Source organism: Pyrus communis, chromosome 3 (genome assembly GCF_963583255.1).
Source record: "Pyrus communis chromosome 3, drPyrComm1.1, whole genome shotgun sequence".
NCBI lineage: Eukaryota > Viridiplantae > Streptophyta > Magnoliopsida > Rosales > Rosaceae > Pyrus > Pyrus communis.
In genome coordinates, this window is record NC_084805.1 from 24349329 (window position 1) to 24372864 (window position 23536).

Genomic DNA, 23536 nt, shown 5'->3' on the forward strand with positions numbered 1-23536 from the left:
TTGGCTCCTATCACTATCATACCAAACTGATACCTACTTCGTTTAGTACTTCAAGTGCTTCTTTGCACGTACTGTAAAACATGTAGCACATCACTTCCAACAAGCATTTCAATCTGGAACTTTATATGATCAACTCTATACTCAGATCGTTTTCTTCATCAAGTTCTGAATAACTTTCTAGTCAGATCGTTCCTGCATTTCGTCTATGGCAGATGTTATAGACTAGCACTTGACGTAGGCATATAACATATAAAAACTACGTACATCATCGGTGGGGCTGGGGCCATTATATACCAAATTATGCATCGGAGAACAAATTAGCTTTCTGCAGACTGAACTTCAACACAATTTGAAAAATAAAACAATAAAGAAAATCCAGAATGTAGTCTACTCCCTTGCCAAACATAATGTATTAATGTGCGGTATCAATCGATTAGTTAATTATTGGTTTCTGCTTTCTGCAGAACGATTTCATAACCATGTACACACCTTGATGAAGACAAAATCATCATTTGTCATTTGTGTTCAAGTACAGACGATGATCGCTAACGTAATCAATTACTTCATCTGCAGTCAGATATTTTATTGACAATCCTCTTGAAATGCAATCCCTGAAAAACAATGTAAATTATCAATTCAACATGCCCTAAACATTTCTGTCAATGAATCAGATTGTCTTTACCTTACTCTCGTTGAACTTATTTGGTTCGGTACAAGTTCATCCACAACTTTTATGTTACCCTATAAAAGAAGAAAAAGGTTTAATAGCATCAAAGAGGCCACAAGCAGTGGACTGTAAGAAGTTTCAAACCAAAACTATTCAGGCAACAAAAGGTTTTACACTCTGCAAACTTCGAATCACTGCGAAATTTTTTGCTTTTCAATTGGTCTACCCTTTTACAGTACAATCCGAATGATTTGGTTAACTTATATTCGGATTTGAAAACTGCATGAGAATAACACCATTGTGGACACTAGTTGAACTAACCAGTCTAATATAGGTGTAGCTAAAAAACCCAGTGTCATAACGCTGAATGAGATTTGATTGATCATTACAATTCATGAGCCCGAAAACAATGGTAAATCAACTTACTTTGTTCTCTTTCAAAATTTCATCATTTGAGATAACTTTGTCAACATCTTGTCCATCCCTGCGAATGGAAACCACACCATAATCTCCACATATGCTTCTCACCTGATAAATAAGAGCAAGAATCTGGACAATGAGATGATTATCTTGCATGAATTGACTATATATCACCACCGTAATATTGAATTATAGACAGACCTGCTCAGGAATCCAAAATCCAGGAATGCCAAAAGACTGGAGTAGATCAGAACCACAGACAAGCATGCACTTGAGGGATTCTATCACGAGCAAGACACAAAAGTCAATCGTATTGCCATCCGAACAATGATGATGTAGAACTGAAACCAGCTCCATAATTATCATGCATCAAATTGATTACACAAGGTCCGTAAAACGAAATTTGTGTTGAGTGTCAGCACTGCTGCTTATGGATGGATTCGATGGAATAAGAGCCTTAAAATACCATATGTTGAAAGTGAGAAAGAGTGGAGCAGATAACTCCTTAATCTAGAAAACAGGGTCTCAAACACCAATATGACAAAGCCTTCCTGACAAACTTCCTATGACGTTACAGCCATACAATTCTGGGAAAGAACATGTGCACAGTGCATGTGTGCTTTGCATCTATACCTTCCCCATGCATACATATAACTTACTAAAAAAAAAAAAAAAAAAAAAAGGCTGCCCGTGCAGCTTAATTGCTCAAACGGAAAACATGGGATAACAATTTGCAAATCTTACCACTTGGTATCATACCAGCCTCAGACAAGAAACCCTTGACTCTAGATAGAACAGTTAAGGTGCGCTGGAAGCTACTTTGTCTTGCCTGTAAAATCAATTTATAACTTCTAAGCATAAGTACACAGAACCCTAGCGGTAGTAAATAAATAAGACACAGAACCACATACAGAATCATCATCTAAGATTCTAAAGAATTTTTATGGTGGAGAAGGAGGGACATACCTCCCACGGATCAACCATTATAAATTCTGAACTCTTGCAAGCTAGATGACACATCTGTACACGATGTTCAGCAGATATAAGTCCCTACATAGCCAACCAAGTGACCATCTCAGTATGTGGCAAACAGAGGGATGTGATATCTGATTATGTAATTTAGTTATAGCACTTCACTAGGCGTAAAGGGGTAAAAAGCCTCATAACTGAGACAAACTCATTCAAGTAACATTTGTTATAACTTTAATCGTGTTGCTTCTACAACGCCGGTTAAAAGGGTCATGGAAGAACTTGAGATATATGACCAACTTCCTGATGTAGCCTCATCTCAGAAATTTGGTCGGTACTGCTGTGCATATTGTGCACTTAACATTGAGCATATGAAAGCTTTTTCTACTCCGATGCCTACAAAGATGCTATTAAGTTTACAAACCTTCTTGTTGTATGCATCATTAACAGGCGAAATATAAGCTCCAATTACACAAAAGCCTTCTGAATTTAGTGCATCTCTTGCCAGCTCTGTTGACAAGAACAAAATTGGTCGAAATATAAATTATATACTGTAATTTCCACTGAAAACTAAGCAAAAGATCCAAAGTCACAATTAGAAAATGAAACCCACGAGGCAATGACCCAGTAAAAAAAAAAAGAGAGTGCATTTTGCATATATGTAAATTCCCAATTTAGCTATCAAATGAGAAAGAAATTTAGAGCTTGTTTGGATATGCTTTTAAAACAGCTGAAAACTCTTTGGGTGGAAATGTTTGTGGAACATGCTTCGTAAAAATGCAATTGAATCCTGAAAAAAGCACTTAAAGTGCTTTTAGAACCCAAAAATATTTTCGCTAAAAGTGCTTTCAGTCATTTTAAAAGAGCTTCCAAACGAGCCCTTAGTTTGTGCTGCAACTTACCCAACATTCGCAAATGCATATAAGTAGGAGGATTGAAACTTCCAGTTGCTACAAGAACTACGTACTTCTTGTCCCTAGTTTAGAGAGAAAGAAAGAGTGAGCTAACATATTTCCAAGAATATTACACCTTATGGTACGAATTTTGCCAACATTAACATCCATGCTGGAAATTTAACAAACAAGGGCAATTCTCCGAAAACTAAAAGGTAATGCAATTTCTACTGCAAGCTAAAATCTAATGTCTTTAAGATATACGTTTATGTATTCCTTCCAGTTCCTTCTATCCTCCTGCTAAAGTTGAAGCAAAGTCCAATCTTCGAAAGCCAGACATGTTCGGTATCTCAAACGATACAAATACAAGCAAAAATATCAATAAATAAAACTGATAAGGTGAACTTACTTGTCATCATGATTAACCAAATGCAGAGCTAATTTATTAACAGGCAGAGGGATATCCATCGCAGCTGAAAAAAGTAAAAGAACCAAATTGGTGCTGGTTTGGCATTGCTTAAATTATTTCAAAAACAGGTGTAGAAAAAAGCTGGGGTGTTTTATGTGTTTGGTAAACAAAGCCAAACCTGCTTTTTTTCAAAGTTAGGGGTCAGTCAAAGCTGAAAATCAGAAGCTGCAAATAGCAGCTTTGTAATGACCCTAACTTGGAAAAAATAGCAGCTTTTCCCTTGTAATGACCCCTAGTCCTATCACAAAATTTGTAATGACATTAACTGATTCGCGGATTAAAAAATTGTTGGTTTCATCGAATTCACAGAAAGAGCTGACACCAGAAATTTTCCACGATTATGAAAATCCATTTCCCTCCATTTTCTTACGTTTTCCCAGCAGCCAAACAGATAATAAAAAACCACTCACAAGGATGCAACAAAACAAGAAAACCACGGTCAAAGCACTGGCAAATAAGCCACACCAAGATTATAAAATTGGAGAATAAGCCAAACCAGATTAGAAAATTGGAAAATAGTTTGAAAAATATGAGTACCCTTTTGAGAATCGATGACTTAAAGGTCGGTTCTTTTCGCGCCGCTTGGAGCCGGTCCTCTCGACGATGACGGTCAAGGAGTCGGGGCGATGGAACTGAAGCTCGGACACGAACTGGGTTCCCTCTCGATGGGTTCGATAAACGCGGTGGGCTGGCAGCTGGCTGGGATGAGATGTGACTACCAACTGAGAAAAAAGTTTTCTCGTCAAAGGCCGTTTTTGTTGGGTTAACTTTTTGACTATTGTTTAACGTATCTGTTAATTTACAACACGCAGTGAAATTATAAGGAAAGGGAAGACGAAAAGATTGATACTTTGTTTCCTTAGCTATTGAGCTCTGCTAAGATTATGGCGGATTTGACAAGGCTTCCTATGGCGTCTTGTGCTCTTGTTTTAGTCACGGATTTTGACGTCCTCTCACGCATTCAAAACTGCCACAGCATTCTCCCAGCGCTTTCTTCTATTGCTATTCAGAATCATGAGGTCCAGGAGTTCCAGTCCCGGAGCAGTTGGGCAACTCAATCAGGTCAGTCTGAAGCTCATTTGATTCTTCCTTTTCGTTTTGCTATTTTTCGTATTCGAGCGATATTACTCCTCTAAGCTAGACTAAGAGAAGCAGGGTTTGAATTCGGGACGCAGTGAGTAAAAGAGGAAGCCTCTTTTCGTTGAGATTGTACTGAAATTGTGCCTATTGGTGTTGTTTTGTAGGTGAAGGAGCCATACAACCTTGCCAGAAAGAACCCGTTTTTCAATGGCCTTTTGAGGCTTGATGATCAGAATCCTAGCCCTCCTACTGTTGATTTTCCGGCAATCCCTGGAAGGCCGAACATTTCTCGTACCATGTCGGATATTGGTAACACTCTCACAAGAAAAGGGCAGGTTCCATTCTCTGATGATAGTGTTCTTGAGCCCTTTGAAAGGGCGAAACTTGGTAAAACTGCTTCATTTGCATTTGCTAATGTTCAGCCCGTTTCTAGCTTTGATTTGGGGAAATTAAATGAGCCCGCCATTGAAGCAAATGATCGTAAGCATGGTAGAGTAAATGGTCTAGCAAGTGTCACAAGTGGGAAATCATTCAGGGTGAAAAGAAGGAAAGAAAACCTGTCCACAGTTTCACTTCCTCAGTCTGCTGCATTGTTTTATAATGGGGACTCGCCGCAATTTGAAATTGTTGCATCGTGTCCAAGCATGTACAAGCTTAATTTGTTTCTTAAAGCCAGAAAGGATGAAGTTAAGGCCGGTGTCGCGGGAAAATTCTTACATGTTGTAATGGCTCAAGATGTTGCTGGTAATGCCTGCCTTTAATTCTCCTTTCCAACATTTCTTTACTTATACTTTTGTGATTTCTGTATCATTTTTTTTTTAAATTTACATCCATATGTAAGTAACCACATTGTACTACAGTATGAGTTTCAAAACAAACTTAATATGCCCTGTATACCCTGAAAAGATAGAAAACATTTGAGTTGTTATCCAGTCTAATACTATATAGATGTTTTGCTGAACTCAATATGTCCATAAACTTTATCAATACAAATTAAAAAAGTAAACTTAATATTTCCATAAATTTTATCAATTCGAATTGAAAAATAAATCTAAGAAACACCTGTATTTTGATGCTGATAATGTGTTTCGGATGGGTCGTTGAGATTTCTCTATCTTTCAGCCAAATTTGTAAATTTATGTCAGTATACATTTTTGCCTCTCTTTGACAATTTGCAGATGTTGGATCTGTTGCTTCAACCATCAGTTATGCCTTCTACCTGAATGAAACACAAAAATCTGACCAATTCTGCACAGTGCCTGTCATCAACATGAAGAGGTCGGACATAAATTCTAAAGCTGAACTCAAATGGTTACTTGATTCTTGTCAAATTGATCAGTCATCCTTAATATTCGTGGATGAGGTACGCTCCGTTGACTACTGGAATTTTTAATGTTTTATGGTGTTCTTCTATTAGCTTTCACTTAGATAGGTCAGAGACCAAAGATAGGTACGTTTCATTGACTACTGGAATTTTTAATGTTTTATGGTGTTCATCTATTAGCTTCCACTTAGATAGGTCAGTGCTGATGACCAAAGATAGTCCAACTCCTTTTATTTTAACTTTCAGTAAAAGTTTTAATCCCTGTCGTGATTTTCTTGGTGAAACTAAATACAAGATTTACATTATCCCTTCAAGCGTTCTAGAACACAGCCTTAATCCTCAGTTTACTGCCCCCCATGTTGGCTCCCTTACTGCCCCCAATCATTCACCGCTCCCTGCCTCTCCCCTATGTGGAACAACCATATCGTTGAATCATATGTGAATCATTTGGTTTTACAGTTGACTTATCCAGATTCTTTTCTCTCTCATTTTAAATGCCTTTACCTGTGAGTCTGTGACTAGCTGGGGCCTGACTTATAACTTTTCAATTAGGACATGTCTGTTCAACTTATGAGTTTATCTTTCACATGAAATTTGGAGCAGATTGATCTGTCATATTATGATCTATTTGGGAGTCTTAAAGTAGTTCTATTAAATGGCCACAAGCTCCCAGCCAAGCAAGAGGTAAATCAGATTTGAAAATTTCGATGTACTTGAATTTTTAACCATGGTAAATGATTCATACTCTTGTCTTCCTATAACAGGCATTGAAAGAGGCTGTAGTGGAAAATTTCAATTGCAAACAGGTGCTTTGCTGAACTCAATGTGGATATGTTTAAGCTTATCCTGCTACTTGCTGACACGTTCAATATAGTTAAGATTTTGTTTTGTTTAACAGGGAGAATCTGTATATCCCTGGGTCAAGAGTGTTACTGTAGCAGAGGTATGATCGAAACTTATTCATTATAACCTTGGCAGCTTCATTATTTTGTCCCAATTGTTCATAACATGAATGAATGTGCTGATTATCGTGTTATAAACAGGATAGCTCATGCTGTACAGTTGTTGCTGAGAAGTTTTCTCTGATTTCACCTGAGATTTTGGCTGGACAAGGATTCAGTAGACTTTTGGTAGCTTCCTTTTTCCTTTTCCATGCTCTAAAATGTGAACAACTTATTTCGAGATTTAAAAGACATATCTCTCTCCCTCTCATGGCCCACCATAGAGGCCATGTACTTGTGCAGCAACGATATAAACCATTCCCATGATTTTAAGAAATTTTTCTTGGCCTTTTGATTTTCTTTTATTCCTTACCCTTTTTATTTCTTTCATCTTTCCTTTCAGCAGATGTGTATCATGATGGTACCTATTCCCCGTTTCTTTACTTAGGTTCAACTTGTAGCATAAGATAGGTAGTCAGATCCTTACCACTTATAGTAGCTAGCCCTTTGAGTTCCTGGGTGGGAGGATCGGTAGTTGGAAGCATGGTTTGCCATGAATTGCTCTTAAGTTTGGACTTTTAGTTTTCCCTCCATTGCCTTATTACATTACTTTTCCTCTGGAATTCCTATTTCTTGCAGTTAGCTGCCATCCTTTTAGACTCCACAAACTTGTGCAGTTCTCATTGTTCGACCAAGGATAAGTACATGTCTGCACTGTTAATCCATGGTGCTGGTCGCTTTGGATGCAATGGCCTTTACCAGTTATGTATGTATCATCCACTACGTGCCTATCTATCTTTTTAATTTACTTTATTTCCTCAAAACTTCTTCCTCTAAATAAAATTTTTTATTTCAGTGAGATACAAAATGTACAATGTATCTAATCTCAAGATTAGTGATATATTGCGCAAGGATTTCAAAAAGTGGACAAGAGTAGGTCTGGACTTGAACTAACCTCAGTCCTTTTAAGCTTGTCATGGGATTTGTTTTTGCCCTTCAACATAATGGAATATCCTTCCACTAACATAATAGTTGTTCAAACAGGTAAACCAGAGGGTCCTGGTGCTAGAACATCACAAATCGGGATGAGTTCCACTGGAATGCCAATTGCACAGCTTCTTGAACATGAGAACGCCTCAGTGCGTGAAATTAAAAATTTCCAACGTAAGTATAAAATTTTCTTTCATTAAATTCTCGTGAGGTAGTTGATCCATAAACATCTTTCATATCGCTAGAAACAGAAGTCTTGAAGCCTTTACTAGTCAGTTTGTTTACTGATTTGAGATAGTAGAGGTCAACCTTTAATCCTATCTCACTTCAGTTATTTACGTTCTTTTTATGCCTCTAATAATGTTAGTAACATACTAGAATGTTGAAGATATCATATTGCCAGTAGCTTTTTATTGCCACTCACTTACACGTCTTTTAACATTCTTTTCCGTGTTCCAAACTAAGTTGATGAATTTCATTGTTTTTTATTATTAATTTCAGAGATGGAGAAACTTCGGCTTCTCGTGGTTGTTTCTGGGTATTATGATTCGAAAAAGAACTTCAAGGTTAGAGACGTGCTTATATAAGTTATCTTTGACATTTTCTCTTTTTGTTAATGCGTGTTCTACCCGTTAATGATCTGGTAGGCCCTGGGGATTAATTTAAAATGAACCTATTTCAAAGAGGGTTTGAATCTTATTTTCCTTTGTGAGTCATGATTAATAAAGCCAAAGCTTCGAGTGAGTTAAGGTTTGAGAGACAATTCTAACTTCCATATTCGAACAACTCAAACTTCTGCGTTTAATGTGATTGAAATATTTTGTATCCTAGTTTTGGACTGCCAAGTGCTCATCTAAGGGCCTTTTGGCATTTCTTTGGTCATGGGACGGGGAGTACTGTAAACAAATTGAGCCAAGTATGCGCTCAATTAAAAAGTAACCCACCGACTCTCGAGTATCCATACATATTTTGCTGCACTTACAGTCTCTGGTTTTTTTTTTTTTCAGAACAAACTGAATATGTAATCTAGAAAAAGGGTTGTGTAGCGCTAGCATTTTACCATCTTATGGTAGAGGCTTTGACATTGCCCATATATTTGGTGTAATACAGAGAGAGATCCTAGTGTCAGCGGAGTCAGTGGAGCTCATGAAGAATCTGCTGTTTTTCTTCAATTCAGGTGCTTCCCAACTGCCTCTCAAAGCAATCCATCAGCCAGGTAAAGAATCACTTCAAACTAATACAAGCCATTCCTTTATTGTTCTTGCTAATAAGTTGCGTATTTATTTCTTTTGATTGCTACACATCATGCCGGATTCAAAAGATGGTTAAATTGTATTATCGTTTGATGACGGTATTAAACTTCCCCATGGTGCTCATGCAGGTCTCGGAGAGGAGGAGATGCAAGTATTTGAGATTGACAAGGTCACATCAAGAAAGACCATTGAGCGCCTCTTAGAAGAATTTGGTGGGACTTCGAAAGGCTAATGGTCAAACGAATACTGGATATTCAAATTTTACTGTAAACTCTCTTAGTTTTCCAAAATGATATGCAGTGCGTATATAAAAACTTTTGATGGATGATCCTGTAATGACAAGATTGAATTAGAACGAAAACCCGATGATAGGCATGTTGATTGCAGTAGAACTCTCTGTTGAGATTCGAGAGAGACTTTCGGGTGTTGCTTGAGATCCGTATATATGAATGCCATGTAGTTTGTTTCCAGCATTTCCATGCTTCTACTCCGGAAATCTGTACCATAACAAACCGCTGGCTACTGTCAAGACTGGAAAAACGACATGTAATACACAAATAATTGCAGAATATAAATGTGTATATTAGTGTATTTTCTGATTTATTACAACAGAAACTGATTTTTCAATTGCATGTGTTCAGTTTCTTCTCTGCAAAGTGCTTTCGGTAGCGTGCTTCGGCTTCAGCTCCAACTTAAACTCTGATCCTAGAAGAATCGATATGTCGGAAATCACTACTGTGACAAACTGCTTGTTACTGTCAAAGCTGGCTCTGATATCCGAGTTTGCGTTCAAATTTGCTCTCTTAGTAATGTTGAATGCACACCCTTCCAATCCATGACCAACCTTTTCCAACCCAATGAAGGTAACTTTATCAATGATCCATTTTTCACTTAAAGCGAATCCTCCATTTACAACCTTTGAGCTTACAAATACAGTTCCATTTTCTGTTCCACTATAAAATCTCACTAAACTCCACTTGCCTCCCTCTCCTCCCATTTCAATTTCCTCTCCATCGTCCACGAAAACTTCTCCTGTACTTTGTCTGTTACTGCTAACGATCACCAAAAGCTCGAAAGCAGTCTTTCGGGCTGCTTGTGTTGTCAAGGCCTCTCCTTGCAATGCCAAAATATTTCCTTCACAAACATGCACATTGATATGATCAGGCGGCGCATCCAACCTAACGTGCTGTCCTGAACTTACACTTACAGATTTTGAGTAGTTGAAGAGATCAAACCAGTTTCCAGCAGGAAAATATGCATCAACTGAATTGACTCCCGGTTTCAGCACAGGTGAGACCATTACACCTCGACCAATTAGAAACTGCGTATTGATCTCGTAAGTTGTGATATCTTGAGGAAATGAAAAGAAAAGGGGTCTTGCAATTGGGGTTCCCTTTTTGTGTGCCTCATACATTGATGTATAAAATAAGGGGAGCAACCGGTAGCGCAGCGCAAGCACCTTCCTGGATGTTGCTGCCACTGAGTCCCATAGATAGAGCTCTTGACGGATTGTAAACTTTTCGGAGTGATCTCTTGAAAAGGGGTAAAAGGCCCCAAGCTACATGTAGACATAGCTAATTTAGTCACATTAGATGTCAATAAAGTCAAATATAAATCAAGATATATAACGTAGTCTAATATGTATGGGAATTTTCTAGGTTCATTAGTTACCTGAATCCATCGCCGGCAGAGTTCTTCGGTAGTATCTCCAGAGAATCCACATATGTCAGCTCCAACCATTGGAACTCCGAAAAGTCCAAAATTTAAAATGCCTGGAATTGTATATGCCAGATCACTCCATCGTGCAGAATTGTCACCAGTCCAGTGTGCTGTGTACTTACCGGAGCTTACAAAAGTCGATCTAGAAAGTATAAACGGTCTTTTACCAGTTACATTGATTAAGGCGTTGCTTGTTGCCTTGGCTTCCAAGAGTCCATACAAGTTATGTGCATTATATTCTGTAATGTTACCAAAGTGCAGCGCTGATGCCGGAACAGTATTGTTATTGATCGGACGCAGGACTCCAGAATTGTTAACCTTGTAAGGAGGGTCATCAAGTGTAGAAGATGGAGTGGGAGGGGAGGTTCTGAAATTGGATAGCTCATTCATATCGAGCCAAAGACCGTCAAAAGGCAGAGCCTTTTGAAATATTTGTATCTCATTAGCCCAATATTTTTCACTTTCTGGATGTGCAAAGTCTGGGTAGTACACATCGCCGGGCCATACATTTCCCAGGTAAGGAATTCCGTCGCGTTTGATGAAAATATCTGCTTCCTTCCCTCTGATGTAGGTTTCATAGGTGTCATTATTACTAATACCTGTCAGAGAAAGGATATGATCATTTCCTGCTATTCTGTTTCGATAATATGAATATGCACTTAGTGTTTAGGGTTTAGGCCGCGTACCAGGGTCCAAGATGAGGACATATTTCTGACCATTTTGGTGAAGAGTGCTTACAAATTTCTTCATCTTATTCAATGGAAAGTTGACGGGATCGAGAGTGAAGTCCTTGTAAGCATCCATGTAATCGATGTCCGTCCACATAACTTCAAGAGGGATGCCGGCTTTTGTATAACCAGCAACCACGCCCTCAAGATCCGAAACATTCTTGTAACCCCATCGACACTGGTGGAATCCTTCAGCAGGGTATGAAAGCAACTAAGTATGAATGGTAAGTACATATGAAACGTCATGTCTTCCGTAGTCTTTTTATTTCCCCTTAACCATTGATGAATAAGTGAATGAAATGGATATGGTTCAAAAATGAAATCAAAACTAAAAAGTATACTATTTTAGTAGGACTGACAATCAAAATGAAACCACATCGTCAGTTGACATGGTATAGATAAAAGTATTTTTAACCGTAATAGTTGACGTAACAAGTGGACTCACTGTCACATACATGTCACACAACCAATATGTGACACGAAAATGTTACTGCTCTAGCAGACTAGCACTACTTTGGTAGGATACATAGCTAACAAAGTTAAATATACAATTTAAAGCAGCAAACTTACCAAAAGACCAGTAGGGCATAGGGGCAGGGCGGCCGACTAGTTCTGTATACTGCTCCACTACCAACTCAGGTGTCGGCCCGGCAAAGAAGTACAAGTCCACAATTCCACCGATGACCTTATAAGTAATCCTATCACCGCTGTATGTTATGTCCATGCCATTGCTATTCAGCAGTAGCACTCCATGAGATGTTCCAGCACCGGTCTTGCCGCCAGCTTGAGACGCCGACCTGACGTCCAGGTAGAAGGGGTGGGACCCGTAAAGGTTGACGTCGGGATTGACGCTACCAATGTCGGCATTCCAGAGAGTCAATGTCTGATTGGGAATGATCTTGAAGGAGGACTTGGTGTGCTCACCGAGGCCGAAAATGGAGGATCTGTTATGGGGGAGAGAGGAGGAGAGTTGGATGTATTGGTCCTTGAAGACCAAGAAGGTGTTGGGGTCTGACGAGTGGGGGGAGGTGTCGAAGATGACGTCCTTGGAGGAGCAGCGGGTGACGGTGAAGCCGAATGGGGTGGTGTTGCGGAGAGTGAAGAAAAGGTCGTGGGAGATGCAGTGGTGGTGGGGGGTGGGGGTTTTGGTTTGGCGGGGGATCATGTCTTGTGGGATTTCCCATCTTTGCTTCTTTGAGTCCGCTATTCGAATTCTTAGACGATCTTTGGTTTCATAGCTGCATGCATGATTAAGATTATGTCGTGAAAATGTTTTCTCGCTGTAAAATTTGATGACATGAAATGTCTATTTTGTAAATCTTGAATCTGAATTATTTAACTTTCATAACAGTTTGCAAAAATGAGCGTAACTATATTGGCTAGAGTCATCATGCTATTCTCTATTCACCCGAACTTAAACCACTCTTATTTTGTTTAAACTAAAGCATCATGCTTGTATGAAAAGAAAAAAAAAAAATGAAAAAAGAGCAGGTTTTGGCCAAACTTATGAAAAGGCATTGGTGGGCAAGGGACTTTAAATTGGAATATTTTCTTAGCATCTTCGATGGACGGTTCAGATGTCTTATTATTCTGATCTCTTGGTCAACCCCAAAAAAATAATTGAGAATAAAAAATAAAAAATAAAAACGTAATCTTGGAAAGCAACCACAACAGCTAATATAAGTAAGATAAGATTAATCTATCAAGTTAAATTAGTGAGTAGGGGTACCTGGCGTGAAGGTTGAGATTTGGGATGTCAGGTCCGTAGAGGGAGGAGGACTTGATGAGGCCAAGATTAGCAGTCAATGAGTTTCCTGAGGAATCATAGTGGACGGATTGAATTTTGTATCCATACCCAACTGCTGCTTTTGCTTCTGCTTCTGCAATGGCTTTTGCAGATGATAGAAGACAGAAAATAGACGAGAAGAAGAAGAATGGCAGATGCAGATGCAGATGATGATACATTGGTTTTGGTGGATTTGATGATCTCTTTGTTTTCATAACTCTTGTGTTCTTCCACTTCTACTAGTTGGTCTTCTGTGGAGTCGAGACTTTTTGATGAATAATTCATTACTTTTCATTTTGCATTGTATGTGTGTGGTGTATATAGCTTTCATCTGTAACCCCCACGCGCGCATGGCGAGTCTCCACTTCATTTGTATGGTTTTTTCCTGTGTTCTTTGGTAATATTGTTCTTAATCATTATTATTAATTGTGAGGGTTATCTCAGTCCCAGAGGATCCTCGTTGGATTTTGTTTGTACGGATCCTCGTAAAATCTTCTTTGTGGGGATCTTGAAGATTATGTAATCACATCATTTTATCGTACATCGTGTGATAAAAAATCATTGTAAATTTTTTTATTTAAAATTAAATATAAACAATATCTGATAAAAACTAACCATACGATATACAATGAACATATGTGATTAAAAGATTTCGAGATTCTCCCAAATAAGATTAAGCGAGAATCCTCTCTTATCTTAGTCAAGCACCTTTTTTTGAAAATTCTTCTTTTAGCTGGTGGGCCATTTTCATAAGCTAGTGATAAGAAACAAAATGCTCTCACGCATGCTTTGCATATGGATAAAACAATTATTTTACAATGAGAAACAGCGACAATAGTAGCGAGAAAAGTACGAAGATATTAATATTTTTTTATTGATTTAAATGATGGTTTAAAACATTGTTGGTCATTGTGGATTGGACATTTGGACCGAAACCCCCCCTTTTTTTGTTTTCCTGAAAACGACCGAAACCTTCTTTTATTATCTTTAAATCTTGTTATTTTCTACATCGCACATCTCATAGGCTTCATCGATAAATTATAAAATAGCATAAGGAAAAGATTGGAAAGTGGAATTTAGGTGGATGATATGGGAGAAGTTTAAAGTCTAGCATATCACACATTACGGAATTTTTATTTTTTTAGTATATTGATATTTTTACACTAAGAAGAAGAAGATAGAGTGTTCGGCTAAACCACATAATGAGCAAACTAATTTGATATCGAATTTACCATCCATGAGATTCGAACCTAAGGCCTCTCACTTCCAAGTGAAGAGGAATACCACCAAACCGTAGTATTGAGTGGTTTTTTATTTAATTTTTTTTTAACAAATGATATTATCTACACTAAGGGGAGGGGGTGAGTTTAGCCTCACAATGGACTATCAATAATGTGGTTTAAATTCACCTTTGGCAAGAATCGAACCTAAGACCTCTTACTTACAAGTGAAGAGGAATACTCTTAGATCATAATACTAAGTGGTCATACAGTAAGAATATTAGAACAAAACATTGAAGCTAAAGACAAAATTACATAAGGAATATTGACAACAATCCACTTTGCCTTTCAAATAAAAATATAGGTTCGAAGTGGTGCATTGTTTTGGTAGTTAGAGTCTTTCTTTTTAATTCATTATATTATAAATTCAAACTCTAGTGTGTAATTTAGTATATAAATATCGTTTATAATAAAAAATAATAATGTTAGACACACCAAAATTTTTAACCAAATAATGTATCGTCAATCAAATTTTTACTTCAAGATAGACTTTGATTAGTAATTGTAACAAAAATTTATATAGAGTAGAATGTGTCAAATCATTTGGTGCTTAAATTGAGTGTATATAGTATCACCCGTTTAAGAAAATAAAGAATTAAAATAATGGTAATAAATATCATATTATTATGATTTATTTAGTTATTTTCTTTTAATTTTCTTGCCTTGAATATCATGATGGCAAGTAATGAAAATATTCATAAAACAAAATAATGTAAATAAAAATGAAAGAAATCTTGAGGATATGCTTTGTAGACATAAAATAAAATATGTCTGTACCAAATTGGAAATTACCAATGACAGCTCAAAAGGGCATCAAACTTATTTATTGTGGAAGGGCAATATAGTCAGAAAGAAATGGGCCGAATAGTAACGGCTAGTTGGAAAAGTTGCCGTTGGATGTTCATGCGTGAGAACCGGGAAAAAAACGCACGCTCTCCTATAAAGCAGATTCAGAAGATTTTGCCCTATTGTTTTGGTTTGTTTGGACTTTCCTGTCAAACTTTCTCAACTCCCCAAAAGTTCCCAAGTTCTCAACTCTGCTGGGTTCTCACTCACTCAGTCCACCATGAACATCTTCAAGAAGAAGACCTCCCCCAAAGGTTTCCTCTCTCTCTGGGGTTTCATTAGTTCTTTTCACTGATTAGGGTTTTTGCATTGCCACTGTGTTTGGTGGGTGAGGAAATGTGGAAGAAGAAATGGGTTCTTTTTATTTTTGATTCTCAGTTTTTGTGGGGTTTTCTAGTTTTTGCAGATTTATTTATTGCTGGTTGTCTGTTTGGTTAAATTTGTGAATGCATTGTTAAATTGATTGTGTATTTGAACAGAGGCTCTCAGGGAAAGCAAAAGAGAAATGAGTGTTGCTACAAGAGGTGTGTTTTCTTCTCTTTATATTGTTTGAATTTGCTTCAAAATTGCTGATGATATCAAATGCTTGTTTTATTTTGTCTGTTGAATCTCTGCAAATTTAGTTTCCTGTCATTTCCTTGGATTTGTGTATAAAAACGAAAAAACATGCTATCAATTGTTCCTTTTAATTTCCATTCTTTTCATGGTTTGCTGCTTTATTTGTCGGAAATGCTCAGAATCTACAATTTCTTCGATCACAAAGTTCCAAACTTTTTCAGTGTACTGCGGCTAAAATTATGTATTACTCTTTGGTTGGAGTCAACAGATTGAAACTACAATATTTAGTGGTTTAACTTGTTTTTCTACCGTGCTCCCATTTTTCTCTTACAGGAATTGAACGTGAGATCGCATCTCTTCAGTTGGAGGTACATGTTACGGTTACCCTGAACCTTCTGATTGATTTTGTTTTCTGATGCTTCCCTCAGTGTCCTCATTGTTTCTGCATTTCAGGAGAGGAAATTGGTGGCGGAGATCAAGAAAACGGCTAAAACTGGTAACGAGGCAAGTTTACTTTGCCGTTTAAGTTACTCTTTCCTTGTACTAGTTAATATGGGAATTAGCTGTTTTCACTTCTAAGGGGCGATCGGCCTCATCATATAGGTTTGCAACTTTGAAGATCATAAGTACGCAGCTCAACATATTTTTCACAATATGATTTGGATGTGTTGATTAGTATTACCTTACCACGTCTTTTGAATTTAGTTCTTTTATTTCAACCATTTGACTTTTAAGATAATTTGATGCACGTAGATTGATGCCGGAGTAGCCATCCAAAACTATATTATATCTACTGTAACTGAATAAAAGAATACATGACAAATCAAAAATTAAAGGAGGGCTTTAGCAAGTGGCAATTCTTAGTGTGTAAGTGATTGCTATTTCAGGTATTAGGAGAAAACTAACCTACATAAATTTGCTCCATTACTGATACATTACCAAACTGAGCTGACTTGTTTTCCAATGTTACTTTGTGGAATTTGACAAACTATGAGAGGAATGATCCCTTGCATGAATAGATACTGCATACCGCATACTATATGTAGATGGGTGAATGTTCTGCAGGTTAGCTTATGCAGTAAGCTGGAAAAACGCTGTCAGTCATGTTGTTGGACCTAATCATTCATTTTTACTGAGTTATCAATAAGTTTTATCCAGGCTGCCACCAAAATCCTTGCTCGTCAACTCGTTAGGCTACGTCAACAGATTACTAACTTGCAAGGAAGTCGTGCCCAAATAAGAGGTGTAGCTACCCATACACAGGTCAGCATTTTATGCTTTGAATTCAGTTGAAAGATTATGATATATATTATGAGGCGAGCAACTTTCTGAGTCTCGGTATCCTTGCAATATGTTTGCAGGCATTATACGCAAGCACTTCTATTTCTACAGGCATGAAGGGTGCAACTAAAGCAATGGTGGCAATGAACAAGGTATAGATATCAAGAGAATTTCGGATGATTAAAAAAAATTGCAGATTTACTAGTTATTACATTTTTCTTATTTGGAATCATCTAGTCCAGCTCTGGAAATTAACTAACTATTGTTGTCATTATCTATTTCTCTTTTCAGCAAATGGAACCTGCAAAACAAGTTAAAGTGATCAGAGAATTCCAGAAGCAGGCAGCACAAATGGATATGACGGTAATACTAATGGTTTCTGGTAATAATTTCTTGGTTAATTCAATGTTGGTTTTAATCAAATGAACACACAACGTGAACCTACTTTCCTCCCTGATTGGTCTACTGTTATGTTCTAGAATGCACATATGTGTAAAATATGACATCCTATTGTCGTCTATGCAGATAGAAATGATGTCAGAGTCTATTGATGAAACCTTGGACAAAGATGAGGCTGAAGAGGAAACAGAGGAGCTCACTAACCAGGTGTAGTATCGGCGTCCTTGTAGTAGTTTTGTTTTCTTGTACAGGTATATCAGCATTATCTTATTAATCCAGAACTCAAATATTTCATTTTTCAGGTGCTCGATGAGATTGGTGTTGATATTGCATCCCAGGTTTGTGCTTTGAGATTGATGGCTCACATGAGTTTGCTTGATTATTGTTTTTCTTTTTTGTTTTAAACCAACTACTGCTCTTTGATTCTTGTTCTCGTTCCTTACAGTTATCTTCAGCTCCAAAAGGCAGAATTGCATCGAGAACTACTGTAAATGTAGCTCCGAGGAATGCTGAAAATGTAGCTTCAAGGAATGCTGCTGAAAATGTAGCTTCAAGGAATGCTGCTGAAAATGTAGCTCCAAAGAACGCTGCAAATGTTGTTAACAGGTATGTCCATTACTGACTATTAGAAACACCAAATGATTTTTCCTTCTTTAGAACTCAGTAATTTGTGTATGATCAGGATTTCAGAAGTTTATATTTTGTATTTAGCATTGGACTGAATTGTTTGATTTTTCTAAGTGAAGCACCAGCACTGAAAATGATTCGTAAGTGCCTAAGAAAGTAGGTGGACAAAACAGGTTGACATTACTTTTCTACATAGAAGGCATCATCATATTTTTACACGAAACTGTTGCCAACAGGTTGACTTTTTTATGTTAAAGGCATCATCAGATATTTACACTAAACTGTTGCTAACTTGCCTTAATAAACTAGTATTGCTTGAGATTGAATTAAATTCAGAAGATGATTGCTCACATCATCAGTACCATTGAGGGGGCTTAAGCATGTCTTATACATTCACGACCATTTTCATGTGGTTTTCATAGAGTTAGTGTATAGGTTATCTACAATTTAATTTTTCCCTTATTTTGATAGATAGTTGTAGTAAAATGCTAGCATAAAGTAGGTCGACACAACAGGTTGATTTTTATAAACAAAAGGCATCATTAGATTTCTATGACAGTCTTCTGCCAAATTTCCATGATTAATTATCATTGCTTGAGTTTGAGTCGTAACTTGAAGAATGATTGCCAATACCATTGAGGGGGGTTAATCATTCTGAAGTATTCATAGTCATTTTGGCGAAGTTTTGAAATTATTGACTTCCTTTCATATTTGGGTAGATGCTTTGAAAGCTGATTTGGTGCCAGACGAAATTGATCAAGAGCCCATGTTTTGAAAATATTGATTTTCAATCATTTTGGTTTTGTTTTGAAATCACGTTTGGATCGGATATTTTATTAGATTCAATGTATGTTGAAGTAAGAAATGAATCCCAACTTTCAAATTATGTGCAACTGGAAAGGATATTGATGGATTAGTCATGAAGAAAACTTATTTCAGTTTCCACAAGTTATTAGGATTGGACGGGATTCCTTCATGACTAATGCATACCTCATACCATCAAAGGTATCATTAGATTTCTACGACAAACTGTTGCCAACTTACCATGATAAACTAGTATTGATTGAGTTTGAGTCGTAAGTTGAAGAATAATATGCTCACATGATCAAAACCATTCTGGTCCGTTTTCATCTAACGCTCATCTTAACTGTGTGCAGTGCTGAATCATCTGAGGTTGAGGATCTTGAGAAGAGGTTGGCCTCTCTGCGACGTTTGTGATCCTGTTAAGCTTGCGGTGTGCAGAACCTGATCATCATAATCATAATACATCTGTTCGTGTAAATTTAATCAAATTACAAAGCAAAACCATATAAAAGAAGAATATATTGTAATAATAGTAGGATTCCCTGGATGTTATATGTTCAGCAACTATATAACGAAGTTGTTAGTTTTCATGACGGTGGTGCCAAACATGCTTTCTTTCACTCTCTGTCTGGTCTAACATTTGTTGTCACTGTGATGTTACCATATTTGCTTTCCTTCTATTTTATTTTTCTGAAAACTTGAAAAAAATTTGTAGCAAGTGGTCAATATTTAAACTTTGGTAGGCCAACCATGGCAAACTACTGTGGTATGTCAATTTTGGGTAGAAATTGCTAGGAAGCCATTAATTAATGTGCGATTAACATCAAATGGCTTGTTTGAACAATTCTATCGTTTTTTGCCTTTTATTTTATTTTTTATTACGAGCGACATTGGTTATCTAAGCTAGACTAAATGGAGGGCTAATTTAGGTTGCCAACCTAGGCAACTAAGTATATATTAATTGGAAGGAGTGCTAATTTTTAAATTGGCTCTACTAATTCAAAACGAAATTTAAAAAATTGAAAAGGGGTTATTGATGAAGACATGATATTGCGATTCCTCATTACATTAAGGGGACAAAAAAGGAATATGATATTTGGAAGCAGAAAACACATTTCTCAGTTTGATTGCTTGTCTAGTGACGTCGAAGGCGAACTGGAAGCCCTTTCTCTGGTGTTGGCATCATATCACCTGTGATCTTCTCCTGGGGAAACACAAGTTCCCATTCGAACCTCTTCACCACATTGTGAACGAAAGTGAGTATCGCTAGGCGAGCGTACTCTTTCCCGGGGCACATTCTTGGACCTCCTCCAAATGGAACCAGTGTGAAAGCCGGGAATGCATTTAGGTCCTCATATCTTGATGGATCAAACTTTTCGGGGTTGGGGAAGTACTGTGGGTTCATGTTTGTTGTACTCACAGTCCAATATACCTTCCAGCCCTTCGGGATGGTGTAACCGGCGTAGGTAAAATCTGTCAAGGCCTCTCTGAATGTCCCCTGAAGTGGCGGTGTGAATCTCATGACTTCATACAACACATTCCATGAGTACTTCATTTTGTTGATGTCTTCCCACTCCAAAAAGTCTCCTGGCTTCTTCGAATCAGCAATCTCCTTGTGCTCTGAATTCAACAAGAAGAATCAAATTTTAGCACCAAAAATAAGTGACCTATATTCCCCAAGTTCAATAGGTAGGACCAAAATTAATGAAACGAAGTAGAAATGTTAAGTTGGATTGGTTGGTAATTACCAGCTAGGACCTTGGCATAAATGTCTGGCCGCTCTCCAACATATTTCATGAAGAAAGTCATAGCAGTGGCCACAGTGCTATATCCTGCAGTCAATAAACCCATGATCTTGTCTGCAACCTCAGCCTCGGGCATGTGTTTGCCGGATGGATCACTAGCCACGATCATATGTGACAATATATCATGCATGGGACCTCCTGCGGCCATTGCAGCCTTCTTCTCCTGAATCACAATCCTCAACTCCTTTCGTAGCGCATCGGCTGCTTTGGTTGCCTTATAGAATGTTGTTCCTGGAAAGTTGATAATAAGTGAATGCATCCCAACGGTAACATCATCAAAATTGCTCACCAGCCTTGTAATTCGCTCGGAATCATCGATCCCCAAGAAGAATCTGCAGGCAAGACTTAGAGTGAGTGTCTTGGCCAAGGGGTAGACCTTGACCTCATCTTTGCCTTCCCAATAGGCCTTCATCTGTTCCTGAGTGATAGAGTCCATTTTCCCCAAGTACCTCACCAATGCTTCCGGCTTCAAAAACCCCGGAGATCTTATAACTTTCGCTTCTTCATCGCGAGAAGGTTGTGCCACAGCAGGAGCAGCAGAAGCAGTGGGGGCGGCAGCCTTGTATGATCGAAACATCTTTTGCATCGAATGTGGTCGAAAAGCTGTGAAGTACTTTTGTTCATTGGAGAACAGAAATTTGTGTCCGCTAGGACCACAGATCACAGCAGTTTTCTCTCCAAGAATATAGGTCTTGAAGATGTCAGGAGAGTACTTCCTCATCCTCTTGAACACAAAATTTTCCGGCTTCCCGAACAAGAACTCGATTGATTCACCCACAATAGGCCACCCCATGCTCCCTGGTGGAAGGTTTTTTGCACCATCTGATTTGCCTTTGAGTGCAAAGATCGTAAGGGCTAAGAAAGCAGCACCCACAGAAAATATAAGGTAAAGGGTCTCCATGGCTGGAATTTGGTGCTGATCAAGGCTCAAATTTCTTATCTGAGACTGATTGAAGTTAGCAAGAGGAGTGGTGTGTAGGAGGCTTGGAAAGTTAGGGTTTTATAGGGCAAGATCCGACCGTGTCAACATTTTGATTTACCCTTAGCACACCAAAAGTGACAAGCTTAAAATATTATTCAGAAAGGCTGGCCTGCTTTGACATAAAATATTCAAACTTCAACACGCGATAAAATTAATTGTATATATATATATATACATATTCATACAAAAACGCACAGGTACTTTCTCCATTGACTGTATAGATGCCAACCCTTGGTTTATTGTAAATGCAATATATATTCTGATACATGCAGTCTGTTTGGTTTGCTTTGTGTAATATGTTTAATCAATTAATTAATAGATTTTTTTTTTATATTTATTTTATTTTTTAACAAACGATATTATCTACATTAAAAATAAGGGAGTGTGCTTAACCTCATAATAGGCTAACAATAATGTGGTTCAAATTTTCCTTTTGACGAGAATTGAACCTAAAGCCTCTCACTTACAAATGAAGAAAAATACCACTAGACCGTAGTACTTAGTAACTTACTTTTTATTAAAGCAAACATGTCTTGCTCAAACAATTGATGCCTAGCATTTTTATTCCACTTGCATGGAATCAACCGGTAACTAAGTCACTAAGTGACTAAGAGCATTCACTTTTTCACCTGAATCACCTGAAGTTTTGTGTTTCTCCAAAATAGTCCAAACATATATTGCCAAATTTTGTTGCCTAATAAACTGATTAGTTAATACCACCAATTTGAAATGGGACAAATATTAGAATCTTTGGGGATGGGGGATAAATAATAAAAAACAATAGGTACCATGTTCTCCGATCCTTCTAAAGAGGCCTCTCCCAAAATTTATTGCTAGGTGGTCCTTCAATTTTCTTTTTCTCATTGTAAACTAACTACTCCTGGTTCCTTTTCCAAACATCTTCATCCCCAAAATGCATAATTGCATCAAGAAATGCTGAAAAAGTGGGGGGAAGGAATTTGCAGATGTTACCAGTTATGTGTTCATGAAAGGGTTTATGGGCACAGCTGAAACCTTTTTGCTGGAATTGTCTACTTAACTACTGCATTACTAAATTGGCTTTATAAAAGATCTTCCATAATTGGTTTTATAAAAGATCTTCAATAATTGGGTTTATAAAAGATCTTCAGGGACTTTCGATTACACATCTACTCATCTGTATCTTCGTTATTAATCAAAGTGGTTACCTTAAGATCATTAAGTATCAATCTCACATGCATATAATTATACGTAATTGGACTACTCTCTATAACCTCATCTTTCTTCAAGATCTCATGTCTGATTGGAAGCTCGTTTTGATTGGAGATTCCATTCCGAATCGAAAATTTTTGTTTTGAGTTTGAACATTTCTTTCGAAAATTTCCAAAAAATTTAGGTCGCAATTGAAATGTACCTATTAGATCTGAAATTTCGAAATTTCTCATAGCTTAGTACTATAAAAAAATTATGCTTTATTTTTTATTTTGTATATTTAATTATATTTATCTTATATTAAAATAAAAGAATAATCATACGCACTATTTATTATGTCTAATATGATTTTATGTCATATACACACGTAATGGCCTACAAATATAGCAAAAATGGTGGATATATATATATATATAAATGTTTGAAAATTTTCAAAGTCTTGCAAAATGTAGGAAATTCGAATTATGTTCTGAAAATTCAAAGATAAAATCAATTTTAAAATTTCAATAATCCGAAATTCTAAA

The 23536-nt window shown here is 37.3% G+C and overlaps 5 protein-coding genes across 6 annotated transcripts; 2 read left to right on the forward strand and 3 right to left on the reverse strand.

Annotated features, from left to right (window-relative positions):
- Positions 1-369: 369 nt before the first annotated feature.
- On the reverse strand, positions 370-4234 carry LOC137727972 (nicotinamide/nicotinic acid mononucleotide adenylyltransferase-like). Its single transcript, XM_068466835.1, has 10 exons — positions 3956-4234; positions 3359-3422; positions 2959-3032; positions 2481-2566; positions 2054-2137; positions 1832-1916; positions 1289-1368; positions 1094-1195; positions 683-741; positions 370-611 (listed from the first exon to the last, which is right to left on the reverse strand). Exons 2-10 carry the CDS (start codon positions 3415-3417, stop codon positions 509-511), a joined length of 732 nt encoding a protein of 243 aa, XP_068322936.1. The 5' UTR covers positions 3418-3422; positions 3956-4234; the 3' UTR covers positions 370-508.
- Positions 4235-4341: 107 nt separating this feature from the next.
- LOC137727971 (uncharacterized) lies at positions 4342-9597 on the forward strand. 2 transcript variants are annotated; one of them, XM_068466833.1, is made up of 13 exons: positions 4342-4480; positions 4663-5242; positions 5677-5861; positions 6426-6506; positions 6587-6628; positions 6721-6765; positions 6866-6952; positions 7403-7529; positions 7620-7700; positions 7808-7927; positions 8255-8319; positions 8864-8969; positions 9135-9597. In XM_068466833.1, the coding sequence occupies exons 1-13, from the start codon at positions 4433-4435 to the stop codon at positions 9236-9238; spliced, it is 1671 nt and encodes a 556-aa protein (XP_068322934.1). In that variant the 5' UTR covers positions 4342-4432; the 3' UTR covers positions 9239-9597. The 2 variants fall into 2 exon arrangements, with proteins under 2 accessions (XP_068322934.1, XP_068322935.1); XM_068466834.1 differs by lacking the exon at positions 7620-7700.
- On the reverse strand, positions 9284-13685 carry LOC137727970 (alpha-glucosidase-like). Its single transcript, XM_068466832.1, has 5 exons — positions 13183-13685; positions 12024-12691; positions 11412-11642; positions 10678-11324; positions 9284-10564 (listed from the first exon to the last, which is right to left on the reverse strand). The coding sequence occupies exons 1-5, from the start codon at positions 13452-13454 to the stop codon at positions 9644-9646; spliced, it is 2739 nt and encodes a 912-aa protein (XP_068322933.1). The 5' UTR covers positions 13455-13685; the 3' UTR covers positions 9284-9643.
- A 1812-nt stretch (positions 13686-15497) lies between these two features.
- LOC137727777 (vacuolar protein sorting-associated protein 2 homolog 2-like) lies at positions 15498-19650 on the forward strand. Its single transcript, XM_068466592.1, has 11 exons — positions 15498-15619; positions 15845-15889; positions 16257-16291; positions 16377-16427; positions 17082-17186; positions 17285-17356; positions 17496-17567; positions 17730-17810; positions 17906-17941; positions 18049-18209; positions 19388-19650. The coding sequence occupies exons 1-11, from the start codon at positions 15586-15588 to the stop codon at positions 19446-19448; spliced, it is 753 nt and encodes a 250-aa protein (XP_068322693.1). The 5' UTR covers positions 15498-15585; the 3' UTR covers positions 19449-19650.
- Positions 19651-20064: 414 nt separating this feature from the next.
- Positions 20065-21853, reverse strand: LOC137727778 (beta-amyrin 28-monooxygenase-like). The gene is made up of 2 exons (XM_068466593.1): positions 20783-21853; positions 20065-20654 (listed from the first exon to the last, which is right to left on the reverse strand). Exons 1-2 carry the CDS (start codon positions 21738-21740, stop codon positions 20170-20172), a joined length of 1443 nt encoding a protein of 480 aa, XP_068322694.1. The 5' UTR covers positions 21741-21853; the 3' UTR covers positions 20065-20169.
- Positions 21854-23536: the final 1683 nt, after the last annotated feature.